The 15,573-nt window shown below is 32.1% G+C and overlaps 1 protein-coding gene across 2 annotated transcripts; it reads right to left on the minus strand.

Annotated features, from left to right (window-relative positions):
- Nucleotides 1-5,468: 5,468 nt before the first annotated feature.
- Nucleotides 5,469-8,631, minus strand: LOC117916883 (phosphatidylinositol 4-phosphate 5-kinase 6-like). 2 transcript variants are annotated; one of them, XM_034833091.1, is made up of 7 exons: nt 8,332-8,631; nt 7,210-7,366; nt 6,745-6,861; nt 6,461-6,653; nt 6,242-6,366; nt 6,069-6,144; nt 5,469-5,748 (listed from the first exon to the last, which is right to left on the minus strand). In XM_034833091.1, the coding sequence occupies exons 2-6, from the start codon at nt 7,333-7,335 to the stop codon at nt 6,094-6,096; spliced, it is 612 nt and encodes a 203-aa protein (XP_034688982.1). In that variant the 5' UTR covers nt 7,336-7,366; nt 8,332-8,631; the 3' UTR covers nt 5,469-5,748; nt 6,069-6,093. The 2 variants fall into 2 exon arrangements, 1 of the variants encoding a protein (XP_034688982.1); XR_004651619.1 differs by lacking the exon at nt 8,332-8,631 and having other exon boundaries at nt 6,461-6,583; nt 7,210-7,352.
- Between the last annotated feature and the right edge of the window lie 6,942 nt (nt 8,632-15,573).

The raw sequence follows: 15,573 nt of genomic DNA on the forward strand, positions 1-15,573 counted from the left end.
TTTAAGACTATTTTTTAGGGGAAATTCTTACATTAATTTACTTAATTTTTGTCTTTCGGATTATTTTAGAAAATTAATAAATTTATTAAAGAATTCAACAATTTAAATGTCGGTCATTCAAAGTTCATCCACCAAGTGAGAAAATTTAAGAAAATTAATTGGAATTGAGTATTAATAAATAGATAGAAATGTATATCATTTTTAGAAAAATTAGGATAATTCAACCTAAAGTAATCACCCTAGAAATGGGGGTGAATAGGGTGATGGTTTTTTTTTTTTTTAATTTAAATTATGTGAATACAAGAGACAATTATATGCAAATATATAATAAAACAATATAACAAAAATTGCATATAAAGTAAGAGAGTAAGGAAGGGAGAATGCAAACACAAGATTTTGATAGTGGCTCAGTGCAACCTGCCTACATCCACTCTCCTCTAGCTTCAATCCCAAGCTTGGGGTTTCACTAATTCAGGGCTTCCAACCCAAGCCTTCAAACAATACAATTGGATTATGGTTCCAATCAACCCTCTTGGACTTTTAGCTCCAAGCACCTTTTACAATCTCCAAGAGATACCTCACTCTTGAACAACCCCTCAAGTGATACCCCACACTTGAGCCTCCCTAAGTGATACCTCATACTTAGACTTTTCTTCTCAAAGATTTACAAATGAAGATAGGAAATATTCTCACAAAATCCCAATACAAAAATTTAGGCTCAAATGTACAAGAAAAACTAGAATTGAATGGTGTACTAAAGATATACAAGTTTTAGAACAACGGTGACACTAAAAAACACTCTCCCAAGGCTCAAATATATTTAAGAAATGTTTAGGAAGGTTAAACTCTTGAAACAATGAAGATTGGAGCCCTTTTATAGAAGAGAAAGGTCAAACTAGTCGTTGGGGGTTCGACCGATCGAGTTAGGAGTCGACTGGTTGACTAGCCGTTAGCATTTAATGTTTGGCAAGTGAACGTTGGACCTTGACCGCCCTTGACTAGACCTCGACCCGTTGAGGTTTAACCTTGACCGGTTGAACAAGCGTTTTGGAAGAAAGATAAGGTTTTTGCACCCTTCAACCGGTTGAGATGAATAGGTTAACTAGTTTCTCATCCGATTCAACTAGTTAAGTAGTTTTTGGCTCAACAACCTTCCTTTTTCAACTTAAAACCTTTTAAACAAGTTTGGAAAACATTTGACACAAGGTTTTAGTTGAAAACATGAAATCATCCAATTTTAAAGGATTTAAAAGAAAATTACTTTTGGATGATTTTGGTGCATAAATTAATAATGTAATGCATGAAAGACCTAGTGCATTAACAATCTTACAAAGAAATCTTATGAAGTTTAGGTCTTAAAAAATACTTTTTTTAAGGTCTTCTTCTTATTATCAATTTCTCTTTGGCCTATGATTACTACTTTGGAAATAGTTTTACCTAATCATACTTGAAATATAATCATTAGTTCTAGACCTTATTATGCTATCATCAAAATCAAGATTAACCAAACCTTGGTTTCACAATTACTCTTTATTTATGTAACACCCCAAATTAATTTTCGGGGTAAAGTAGTAAAAAATAAAATACTTTTAATAAGGTAGAAAGGTCATTTTTCCATTAATAGTCTTAGGTATAAATTAGACTTTTTTTTTCCTTTATCGTCTTATTAAAAAAACCCTATTAACGAAAAATCAAAGAATTGGAGAACGTAGGACTAAAGGTTTGAAGGTCTAAGGTTGAAAATCAGTTTTTTCAGGTAAGATTTTAACCCCTAGATTAATATTTTAGATTCATTAATTAGTTTTGAACACATTAAATATTCTTTTAAAAAAATCCTAATTTAAATTAGGCTTTGTTTATTTAACTTTTGGGTTGGAAGTTTGGAAATTTGTGAACATGAGTTGATCTATTGATAGAGATAGGAATTTTTTAAAATATTTATTGGGTAGATAAAAAAATGAATAATAACAATAGTACCATTAAATCTTGAATCTTGAATCTTGAAAAAAGATTGTTATGTGTGGCGTAGGGTATTGAATAATAATAATAATAATAATATTGTTTGGGGATGGTGACTATGTGATGAAATAAAATAAAATAAAAAATATGCTTTTGGTGCCTTTAAGAGTGGGTACGGTCATGGTGTGATCTTTGGAAGTGTGGGGAAGAAAAATGAGGAAGGTGTCTGACGGGTGTTTTATGCAAGAAAGAAAAGAAATAAATTATGAAAGAATAATAAAGGGAATCTTGGTTTGTCGGCATGAGAAAAAAAAGGATAATGCATATAATATTAAGTGGGTGTTGGGAGTTAGTGAAGCACATGGTTAGTTTATGGAATAATAATAATGATGATAGATGTTAAGTTAAAAGAAATATATATATATATATATATGTATGTATGTATGTATGTATATGGAATTTCATTAATGAAGTAAAATTGTTATTTAATCAAATTAGTAATGTGTTCTTAGAAACAAATTGGAAAAAAAAAAGAGTTTTTATATACATTAGGAATTTATTAATTTTATTTAAATAAGGAATAGCTTAATTAAATTATTTTTGATAATTAAAGATATTAATATTAATACTAAAAAAATTAGGAATGCCAAACTTATAATTTTAGATAAATAGTAATAATTATTTTTTATGTTATGTTAGGTGAAGAGTAAATCCTTTGTGATTATTTTTCTTCAAGGTTTTTGAGGACTTCTTTTGAGGTAAGTCAAATTAATACAAATTTTGTAAAAGAAAATAATTTTTTTATATGTTGTTTGAAATGTGTAAATGTTATTTTTCCTTTTAATGCATGGATCAAATATGTTTTTGTATTAAAAAAAAATATATTAGAACTTTTCTTTTGTTTATAACAGAACATATGGAGATATTAAGCTTTCGTAAATTTGAACAAATAGAACAAAGTATTTGACTCTAGTTTGTTTTGCCCATGTCAACGGGATATAATAATTGACTTTTTGACTCTTGTCAACAAGATATAATAGTTGACATTTATATTTTTGTAGTGGTGAATGTAATTGATTTGGACCCTAGCCTCTAAGGATTTGGTTAGAGGTTACTAATACTAGTACTAGTAGTGTTTGGTTTCATCCACCTTAAAAGGAACAAATTTGAGGCTAGTCACCTATTTGCAAAGTCCTACATAACTAAGCACCATTTGTTATTTGATTACCAAAGTGAAAATATTTGAAATGTATTTGATGTGAAATAGTTTTGATATATATGAAAATGTTTAGTTGAACCGTTTAAAATGTATTAGCATATTTGAACTCAAACATTTTTATGAAAATTATTGTACCCTTTATCTCCTATTTACAAGCATGATTGAAACTATTTGATCAATGAAACTATGTTAATGTTCCTTATTGGGCTTTGAGCTCATCCACTTTTGTTGATATTTTTTTTTAAGTACTCTTAGTTCGAATGAGGAATGACAGTTAGGAAGGCAATTTGGCTTTATTAAGACGTTTGTTTAAATTCTCTTTTGGGACTTTGTTTAAAAATTAGAATTTGATTACCATTAGCTATTGTTTAAGTTTGAATTTCCTTGGAAAATAATACTTTAGTTGATATGTTAGTTTTAAAGTTGATATTTGGAGATTTTAGATTTTTTATTCTACTATTCTAAACAAGAATTTGGTAATTAGAAATTTCCAGTTACAAGATGAATGTTCGTGTCTTTTCCACTTTGAGGTTTTGGCCTTGAGGTGTGAAATGACCATCATGCCCTTAGAGCGGGTTTAGGGCGTGACAGTTTATGTATGTATTAGCCTTTATTTAAGCATATACTATCCAATGCTTCCAAATGTATTAGTCCAATTATTGGGCAAGAACTTGCAACTCGTTCAATGAGTTTATGATTTTTTTTTTTCAAATTTTCTATTAGGCAAAGACAACAATAGGATTGGCAACAGGGCGGGTTTAGGATGGCCCACCCCTACCCCATTCCCATCCCAATAATATAAATCTCTTTCCCATCCCCGTCCCAAACCCGAAGCGAGTTGGGTTAATGTCTCCCATTCCCGTTTACAAAAGAGTTGATAATCCCATCCTTGTACCAAAAATGTTTTCAGGGCAGGATGGGACGGGACGGGGCAGGTTCGAGTTCGGGTATTGCAACTATTTGATTAGATGCAATATTGATTGACCTATTGGTATATCTAGAGAGCCCATTATTGTATCCAATGAAATACACCTATAATAAGATACTATAGTTATTGCACAAACAAATTCATACCCAAAAAATATAGCTGAAAGACCATATTGTTTTGTGGACATCATTAGTTTAACATAATTTTATTTAGCATCAAGAAATCTAAAATTCAATTTCAAAGCTTCAAAATAAGACTTTCTGGAATAAACACAAGCTACTACTACAGTTACATAACATGCTTCACAACTAATCTTTGTTTGTGTTTCTTGAAAGCATTTTAACGTAGAAAAGCTTCAATAACACTTGTTTCCCTTGCATCTTTTGTTGCTTTAAGCACATGGTCAGTTTCCATGGAAGTGATACTTGATACATAAGGTGGAATAAATCCCTGTAATACATAAATTCATGATATGGTATAATACTTAGATCAGATTTTATACTCGTCCCTCTTTTAGGGATTAGATTCTGCTTGGATCATATGATCAACCTACAAATAAAATAAAATAAAAAGTAAGGGAATAATCTTACAAGAAATCAACTTTGCAAATAAAATCAAGATTATGATATACATACAGATTCATAAAAAGTATGGATTTAGTGAGACTCAAAATTTGCAATAGTTGATGGAAGACCTGATAGTAATTTAGATATAAATGGTTTATTTTCACCAACCTAAAAATAACATAAGTTTCTCATCAAATGAATAATAAAAGAAGCAAATCATCACTTGGGCTAAAACAATTTCCCCTAGTGATGTGTTTCCTCAAATAATTAAGACAAGGACTATCTTTTATCAGAAAAACAGAATATTAGCCACACAATCTAGTATAGGAGAAATAAAAGCAAATTCACCTGGACCATCATGATCATATTTGGGAAATAAAAATTTATAATGTTCCTCACATAAAAACAAACCGAAGACACAAATACCATATATGTTCTAGAAGAGAAAAACTACTTGGAAATATTCAACTTAATTCAATACTCCAACAATTAATCTCTAATACTGTAATGTTTTTATATAAAGATGGATGATGATATAAAGGGAAAAAAAAAAGCCAACAACATTAATAAGGTTACTATAACATTGTCATAAAATAAACCATCTTAATCATAAGGTAGAACACAACACACTACATGCTAAAGAATATGTAGTAAAAATCTAACACTCTATCAACAGAACATAGTACCATAGGATGGTTGAAATTCTTTCAATTGATAACTTTTTTCATCCTCATTCCAATCCATACTTGATTCTACTTTAAATGAAAACCTAACATGAAAACAATTCATTGGGTTCTAAACTATAATTTAGTTATCAAACATCACAGAATGATTTTCTATATGCAAGTTATCAGTATGGTCGCATGTAAGAAAAAAGAAAATAAACAAAGATAGGATGTAGTGATTTTACCATTCACACTATAACTATTTCTGCTATCTAGGGAGTTGCAAGTTATTTTCAAAAAAGAGGATTTGAGGCTTAAGACCAAGCTAGGATGTTAACCAGAAAGTTCATTTCCTATTTCATTATTGTTGCTATTACCACTAAGCTCTTCCATTCCTTCAGATACCTGGACCTGTAAGTAAATTTGAGTGGAATGTTTAGTATTGTGCAACCAAATCTCATAAGAAATTATGGAATTCAAACAAGAATCAGTATAAATTTTATTTGGAAGTCAGGAACTAGTCAAAAAGAAAATACGACGATACAATTGGCAGGTCAACAAGAACACCAAAATCAAAATCTTATGAGAATTTTGGGTAGTCAGAGAAAACATGCACATACAAATGGATTTATAAATAACCCACTAAAAAAAGGGTTTACTATTGAACAGACAGTGCATAATTTCATGAAGTTGTAGAGACATTTGTGAGAATGGTCATAAGTTCATTTTACCGGTCAAGAAGAAGCTTATCCATGTCTATTCCAGAAAGACGAGGAGTTGCTCCATCATTATCAGGGTCTCCATTTCCTACAACAGAAGTTCAAGAGGTACTACATTCGTTCAGTAAGTATTCAACTTCAGTTCATATGTGGAAAGAGTGATGAATGAAGGGACAAGAAATAACCAGCATGAGTTCAAATTCCAGAAGGAGTTCGAGTTCTAGGAGCTTCTCAGAAGTGAAGACCAACCAAAATACTATAATCCATAATTCTCTCCTGTTCAAGAAGGTCACAATCCCTATCCACTTGCCTGTGTTATGCAACACTTCAACTTAAACAGGAGAATCAAGTATAAACAAAAATGACTTGCAAACAAGGAAAAAATGAATTAAAAAGAAACTTACTCGCAAAACTATTGGAACCAAGCCTTCTACAATTGAAAGATGAAATTAAGGTCAAGTCCTTGAGAGTTATTGTGGCATCAATTTCTGCCTCGGGTTTATCAGTTGTGCAGCCATGGGAAGAACCTATCAAGTCAAAACGCCTGTGAATTGCGTACTTAGAATAGAACAAATTCCCCATTATGAAAAATCGCACCTAGATCATCACCAGCAAATGAGTACAAAGTTCATAATTCAGATGAATATTTGAATTCATTTAGGATTCCATATGCATGTAGCAACCCTACCTTCTTTTGGGCAGCCCCAGTTAATTTCACATAGTGAAGACCATAAAATTTGGTGAGTAGAGTGTTCTCAAAGGCTCGAACATGATTATAATAAGTTGGAAGCATCCTTAAAAGAACCTGAAATTTGTGTTCATCAATTATTAGATACTAATCAGTATCCCAAACAATGTAGAATTCTGGACTCAATCAAGAAGCCATCAATTTCCACCAAAAATTTTGGGAATTATGTGGGAAAAGTTCAAGCATGGTAGAAAAGCAAACTCATTTGGAATTAAATGGTACAATTCAATAATCAAAATTCCTGATATTCAATAACAAAGTGTGCTTTATTGACAAATTCAGGTCAAAAAACATAAAGTTTAGCATAATTGGAGACTAGAAAAACCATAAACACTTTGTGGGAATCCTTGAAATAAGAAGCAATAAAAGTCTGAATCAGGTGGTAAAGTTTAGAAATAAACTCACCTTTACTTTGGACTTCTTCATTGTCTTTATCATGTAGTGGTCATCATTGGTCAAGTAAAAGAATCTTCCACTTTTCCCAGGGGAAGAAAGCTCCCGAAGGGCATCATTCCCATATGTAGATATCATGTAATCAGCTAGATCAACCTTGAACAATTTCCTGAGAGTTTTGAAAACATATTTATAATGATCCATTAGCATTTTGTTTGTTTCATTACATTAAGACAATGTCAAATGAAGCATATGTGAATACATAATGTTCTAGTAAAATTCATTTTGTGAAGTCATTTTCGATTGTCTTTGTTCCAACCATGACAATGTGGAAGGTTTCTGCAACCATTTCCTAACTAAATTTCTATTACCCAAAAGGCATCTGCAGGGAAAAATGATTGAAGAAATAACTTGAAAACCATTGGATAGAAGTCTTTCCATCTAAAATCACTCAACTGATGAGGTGAGGCATAAACAAAGACAAAAAATGAAGAAAAGTAATGTCAAAGACTACTTAATTCAGTACTTATATAGAAAACCATGACTATTTTCATATTTGTTAATTGTAAATATAGATTAATTTATAGCAATTTGTGTATGTATATCTTTATTTTTCATTTGTGCACAGAACCAAACAACTTTAAAAGGTCAAGTTGTTATCTTAGTTCATAATTTTTAGGCAAATAATTAACAATCCTAAACTGACAACTTTTGGTGCAAAGATTTCCCCATGACAAGCAAGATCCATCTATTTTACATGGTTAAAGTTATCATTAAACTCAACCTACATTTGTTGCTAACAAAACAATTTTATGCAACCATAACTGAAAAATGAGAAATAATAAAATAAAAGAGCAGTGTATGGCACCTTTTACACTCCCTCATTTTCACTGTTAGGTCCTCAAACTATTTACTTTGTCTATTGGGATTTTTAATCTTATCCAGCTTCTAGAAGCTATTTCTAAACATAGATAAATCATAAATATAACACAATAATCCTTGCAGTATATTTGGTTAATTTGAAATAAATATATAAATATACATATAAGGCTAATTGAAAACACATATACACACTAATATTAAAGAATGAAATGCTCAAAAGAATGGAAGAAAAATAACAAAGAATGAAACAACCTTTTGACATTAAGGAACTAAAATATGATAGATTCTAGTGCGAATAAAAGAACACCAGGCAACTAGAATGTGGAAGTAGCAGGTTTCAAGAGCCATTTCCAAACTAACCTGAAAAATGCACATAAAACTCACTTAAATCAAAAGTTCACAAAAGGCGATATCAAAAAGCAAATAGCAGGACCCCATCAAATAATGTTAAGTTTAATTACACATAAATACAAACATAATGCAACCTTTGTGTGGACCCGCATTTTTCACGTGCGTCCCCACTCGATCGGCGAGACTCGCTTTTTATTTGTGAAAAATTAATTTTTGGAAAAAGTTGGAGTCGCCACTTATTTTATTTTTATTTAAAAGGGAAAATAAAACAAGAAAGAAAAACCCTAAAATGTGACTCCATAATTTTTGGAAAAAGCATGTCTTTGAAAAAACCCGAGTCTTGGTCCTGGGATCAGGTTACTTATTGGGAAGGTACCTCTAGGAGGTAGCACCCCTCTAAGCCCTAAAAAGGTCTCTACTAACTAAGTTAAGGGGAATGTGGCAATTAATCGGTTAATTATGGATACCTAAGTAGGCTAGGTGATTTCGAAAAATAGCATGCTTAACAGTAAAACCAATCACGATCATGAAGAAGATTTAGGGTACGTACCTGGACTACTTCTTAAGTGTTATCACAAGACATCAAAGTTAGTATAGAAGTATAGCACACAACATGTATTTAATCATAGCGAATCTAGCATACATCTAAGCACCTAAGGATTATCAAACATATGCATATTTCACAATGACATGATTGTTTACAAAATTTAGAAAGTAGGTGATAGGGGACGTACCTGGATAACATAGATAACTTACAATGCGCTTCCATAAGACATGAGGGGTTAGATAATAAATAATAAAATATAGAAATCCTAGCATGCTCGTTATCTAATTAGCATAGCAGAAATTATCAAAGTATATGAAAACACTAATTATCACACTCATCTTATATACAATTCCTAAAAAAAAAAAAATAGACATAATTTCAACAAGTGACAAAAGTGGCAACAAAAATAATTTTTGAAAAGATTTTCTTATGTAGGGGTTTCACCAATTCCCCAATTGATATACACGAATTTAGCTTAGAATTATCCCATTTATTTGAGACCACAAGCTTTGATTCGTGTTATATTCAAAACTGTAATTTTATTTGAAAGATGTGAACCGATCAAAACATGGTTGCACATTATTTTAAAAAATGAGATTTTGATTCTAAGAACTCTAAATGAATTTTTGAAATGGATTTCTAAAGGGAATGAGATTTTGATTCTAAGAACTCTAAATGAATTTTTGAAATGGATTTTTAAAGATATCTTTTGAAAACAGTGTTATGTTTTAAAAATGAAAGAAATTAATTTGAAAACAATAAAACGTGTGAATCAAATACCAAGCAAAACAAAAGAGAACAAAATCACAAAGTAGAATTTTTGACAACCGAGAAAATTGAAGTGGTGAGATTGGAGGCTAATCTTCATGAGTTTCCAAAAGCCTCAGAAAAAGAAATCAAATTAAGTGAAGGATCACTAACAGGCAAGACATTCTAAATTAGACAAACTAACAAAGTATCAATTCATGAACTAACCGCTAGGATTTTAAAAGCATATAAACTAAGATAAGGATGATCAGGAACTAACATTAATGATTTTGAAATAAAAACTAAAAAAAGGATCAATTCGGGTAAGGAACTAAAATTATAGAAGCACCTAAACTAATTATAACGAGCTTGACTAAATTAAACTAAAAAAAACATGAACTTTCAAACATAGAATTAATTTTACTAATGAACCAAAGCAAACTAAAAATATGTACTTTCAAGCATGGAATTAATTTTATCAATGAACTAAAACTATAAAAACACATAAACTCATTCAAGCTAAACTAACAAATAAATTAATACCAAATCATATTAGGACTTAAAAAAAAAAAAAAAATCCACTTCATCTAATAAAATTGATTAAGCTACCAAATTGGAATAAAAAAAAGGCATTTTTAAAATAAAACAAATTAATAATTTAGTGATTCGAAACTAAAGTAATCGAAATTAGAAACAAGATGCAATTTTTCTAAAGGTTTAATCAAACAATTGAATTAAAATTATGAATATAATAAATTAATAAACCAAATCGAAACCTCAACTCTATCTAAGAAAATTAATTAATTGAGCTAATAGATCAAAAATAACAACGAAATTAAACTAAGGAAGTAAATTAAGACAAAACCAATTAAATTAAAATCACAAACACGTTTGAACTATCATATGGATTAAAACAAATTAGCATGGACTTATGAATTATGAACCCGTAAAAAAAAGACATCTAATAAAAAATGAAAACTCTTTCAAAATAAACTAACTTGTGTTATGAAGAAAAATCTGTCTTTTTATGTGTTAAAGTGGCTGCCCTATTACCATTTGAAGGCCTCTGTTGCTCTCCTTTGTCCAGAAAATTCCCTCTCCTTTAAAAAAAAAAAAAAAAAAATCTGCTTCTTCCTTCCTTGCGTGTTCTCTCCAAAAATAAAATAAAATAAAATAAACCCCTCTGCCCGTTGCTCTGTTCTCTTCTTCTATATGACTGCCCACTTTTCTTTTTTATGGAATATCTTGTTTCATTTTTCTTAATGCACATGGATACAGAAAGTGTGTGTATGTGGCTCACTTTTGACTTCCCAAAGATGCAGCCCGCGTCTCATTTGGTAAGTGGACCATGCCTTTCTTTTTTTAAAAAAAAAAATTGTGGACTGTTACTCCCAAAGAGATAAAAACTGGGTTGTTTCTTGATTAAAAAAGATTGTGGACTGCTACTCACCCACAGAGATAAAAATCCGGGCTGTTTCTTGATTAAAAAAAAGATGTGGACTGCTACTCACCCAAAGAGATAAAAATCCGGGCTGTTTCTTTGATTAAAAAATGTGGACTGCTACTCACCCAAAGAGATAAAAAATCCGGACTGTTTCTTGATTAAAAAAAGATGTGGACTGCTACTCACCCAAAGAGATAAAAATCCGGGCTGTTTCTTGATTAAAAAAAATGTGGACTGCTACTTCCCAAAGAGATAAAAATCCGGGCTGTTTTCTCTTTGCTGAATCTCGTGATTGCATGCCCAAGCTTTGGAGTCACCCCCATATGAAGAGTTGATGGCCATAGGACGGGTAGGAAGAAAAACAAAAACGAGTATGGTAGAGGATAAAGAGAAGCAAGGGGGAACAAACAGGCGAGATCAAAATAAGATAAAGCCACATCTCATGATTTTTCAATGGGCTCAGGCTAATGGGGAAGATCACAAACAGATTAAGGACAAAAATAAATAAGCAACCAATATCAACAAAACAATTTGTGGCCCTTTCCGTCCACACAAAATCAACAACAAGCAAATAGGTCTCTGATGACCACACTAAAGTATCAGACAAGTCTCAATAATAGCAAAAATAAGTGTACAAAGGAGCAGTGATTTTACAATGAAGAACTTACCTTTAAGAATATGTAATCTGATAGATCTCCTCTCTGTTATACTCTTCTTTCTGTTCTGCCCCTCTGTCTGTTCTCCTTTTTTTGTCCTGCTCTTCTTTCCGTTCTGCCCTTCTCTCCTCTCTTTTTCTGTTCTGCTCCTCCGTCTGTTCTCCTTTTTTTTTGTCCTGCTCTTCTTTCCGTTCTGCCCTTCTCTCCTCTCTTTTTCTGTTCTGCTCCTCCGTCTGTTCTCCTTTTTTTTTGTCCTGCTCTTCTTTCCGTTCTGCCCTTCTCTCTGTTCCGGCCAAAATAAATATCTTCCCTCCTGTGGATCTCTCTCTACCTCCACACAAGAAAAGTCCTCTCCACCTATATGGCAGCCTCCTCCTTATACATATATGAGTTGCCTTCTTTTATTTGGAAAGTTCGTCTTCCCCAATTGTGCGTGGCTTTTTTCTATATGGAAAATGTGATTGCCAATATACCGAATGCATGATTCTGTCCTCCAAAAAAATATCTCATGCAACCACAATATTTCCTTATTAAATTCAGCTTCCCATAAATTCTCGAACGCATAACCACTGAGGAATACATAGCCAGTTGATTCCTAAGAAGATTTCCTACTTTGTGCTGTTACGAATCCCGTTGACTTGTAGTGAATATGACAATGCTCCAACAGAGCAGCCCTTTTCCCAAAGATGAAATCTATACTTCCTTTAATATAGTAATCTTTCAAATATTATTTTCCATAATGCAAATACAAGGTATTTTGCCACCCAAGAAACCTCGGGAGAAGAGTTCTCAAAAGTGATATTCTTGGGAATAAAATCCTTCTCTTCAACGACAGCAGTCACTCGAGCCGCTTGGTGATGATCAATTTTTGTGGCGGTATTGTTCCAAGTGGGTACAGTGTCCTCGGGGCGCAACCATCACTTGGCTGACTGTCCTCCATGGCTGCAAAGAATCCAGGTGGCACGCCATGATTAACATTATGTGGCTCCAAAACTTCCAGTGGGTGCTTGGACCCATCCTTGCGTTCTTCAATGGGTTTCCTTTCAGAAGGCATAGGTTGCTGCTGCTGTGGCTGCAGTGTGGCTGTAGTTGCTGTGGCTGCTACTGTTCAGGATATGATGAAGTTTTGTACAAAGGCTTCAATTCTGAGAGATAGGCAGAAGAAGCATGGGGCTGTTATGACCATCTTTTGCCATCCTGAAGGCTTTTAGTCCCAAACATATGTTGATCAAACCAGTAATGTAGATTCTCTTGTACTCCCCAAGATGGTGCTCCTCATGCAAAACAAAATAAGATAAGATTAAAAAAAATCAAAGGAAAAGATAAGCAATTAATGAAAGACATGAAATTGATAATAAAGTGAAATACGATTAAAAGAAAATGAAAGAGAAAATGAGATATCAGATTGTACGATTCCATCATTCAATAAGGGGGTAGTATGCATATTTAATATCTAAACAATTCTAACAATTCTCTATTAAGTAAGTACGCAAATAAATAAGTAAAATAAAATAAAATAAGAGTATAAGAAAAATAGAAAGATAAAAATAAATAAATAAACAAACAAACAAAAAATATAATTATCAAATGCATGCAATAATAATAAGAAGATTGTATAAAAAGTTGAGCCTCAATGAAGTGTTTAAATGGGCCTAAGGTGAACCTAAGTGTCCTAAAGTGATCGGGGTATTGTCTAAGTGGCCTAAACATGCCTAAGAACTATCCTAAAAGAATAAAGAAAAGCTTAAGTCTAAATCAAAACTGTCATGAGTCACAATAAAGGGCTAGGCAATCCCTCAACCAGAGTCTCCGAGGTGGCTCAAGAAAGGTAAGTAGCGTGAGTAGATATGGGCCACCAAGGAGCTAACTGTAAAGTATCGAACAAGTATCTAATAGGACATGCGCTAGGAGGACGAAATTGAGGGTCTACACTTTGACTTGCTGCAAGCAGAGAAGCTATAACCCCTGACTTTCCCATTTCCAGAAGATCCTTAAAGTTTAGACCAAGTTCTTTCCATATGAACTCCACCTACTGTGCAAAATGAACCAATATGTGTAAAAGCTCAGAACATGCTATTATCATTAAAGATATAAAGCATAGGTAACACAAGATTTTGGCAAAAACAGAAGTTACCAAATTTGAATTTTGACCATCTTGGCAATGCCATTAGATCTTGTTGTCAATAAACTACAGTCTTGTTTCTTTGTTTGTTGCAATGCACTATAATAAACATAGTCATTAAACCTAAATAATTCAAAGAAACAAGCTAATAAAGAAACAAAATATCACTACAACTTATTTTTTTTGCTTTCTCAACCTCATTTCCCTTCTCCAATTCTAACATCCAATAGAGAGCTTGTTTCTAGTGGGGCCTTAAATCACACATGAGTCTATTTGGGGGCTCCATCTCCTATGTGATTGAGATATGAGACAATTAGATATGGATATTAAGGACCAAACTCATTCAAATTCTGAAAATCAAATGATAAGCATTTAGTTAGCTATACCTCCAAGTTATATTAATCTGTAGCCCTAACAAGCAGCCTTGACATCTTCAATTAGGTCAGCACTGCCTTCTTTGCTAAAAAAAAATACAGCTTTACTACTTAATACCATGGATATAACAATATAAAATATAACATTAAGATGAAAATAATAAAAAATAAACATCACAACTACAACATATAAAAATAGAAAATCTCTATGGATATGGCAACATTAAAAAAAAAACATTAAACATAAAGGCTTCCCAACATAGTCATACATATAACCACATTAAGATTAAAAAAAAATGTATCTTGGGTCCCAAAATATATATTCAATACCAACTCCATCTCAAGAAAAGAACCTATAGCAAGAGTGATTCATCATCTTCTTCCATGATTGTGAGTTTGACCCTTGAGTTAACAAGCAAAGAATCACCCAATAAAAATAAGAATAACAAGAAACAACTTTATTAAAAAATTCAACATAGTTGTTTCATAATATTAAAAATATTTTAGATTAACCACCTTCTATTTCATTCCCCAACCAACTTTGAGCACACATTAAGGCCTCCAAAGTATTTGGATGGAGTTTACTACGATGTTTTGATACCATCCTACCACCCGTATTGAAGGCTAACTCTAATGCAACTATAAATACCGGAATGGCATAGATATCTCAAACAATCATTTGTAAAGTCGAATACTTAATACCATTTGTTTTCCACCAACTCAAAACATCAAAATCTGAAATCCTTGGCAAAACAGGTTCTTCTAAGTAGTAGTCTAACTTAGACTTCGCATGACCTTCTCCAATAGTACTATGAACAAATAAGTCAAACTTCAAAAGAGGATCTTGTTCGTCATAGTTTAACTCAAAGAGATTTGAAACTAATGAAGCACCATAAGATGAAGTTTGTTGACCCATCTTAGACTTTGATTGGTACTCAGAAAACAAATCATAACATCCTTGACAAAATTTTCCAATCTCACTTGAAGCTTCAGGCCCATACATCATCGGAAAATAAAATTCTAAAATCTTTATCTTTTATCTTAGGTCTAATACAACTGTTATTGTCATTACAATATGACATCCACTCCAATACTTGTCAAATTTTTCTAACATACTTGATGCCATTGTGCTTACAACTTCATTTGAGCAAATCAACCAATCATACAATGCTTCTTTAATCTCACACACTTTGATGAAAAAAACACTCGCAGTGGGATAATTTAGCCCTAAGAACAACTTTGTTATATTATAA

The sequence above is a fragment of the Vitis riparia genome, chromosome 6 (genome assembly GCF_004353265.1).
Source record: "Vitis riparia cultivar Riparia Gloire de Montpellier isolate 1030 chromosome 6, EGFV_Vit.rip_1.0, whole genome shotgun sequence".
NCBI classification, from domain to species: Eukaryota; Viridiplantae; Streptophyta; class Magnoliopsida; order Vitales; family Vitaceae; genus Vitis; species Vitis riparia.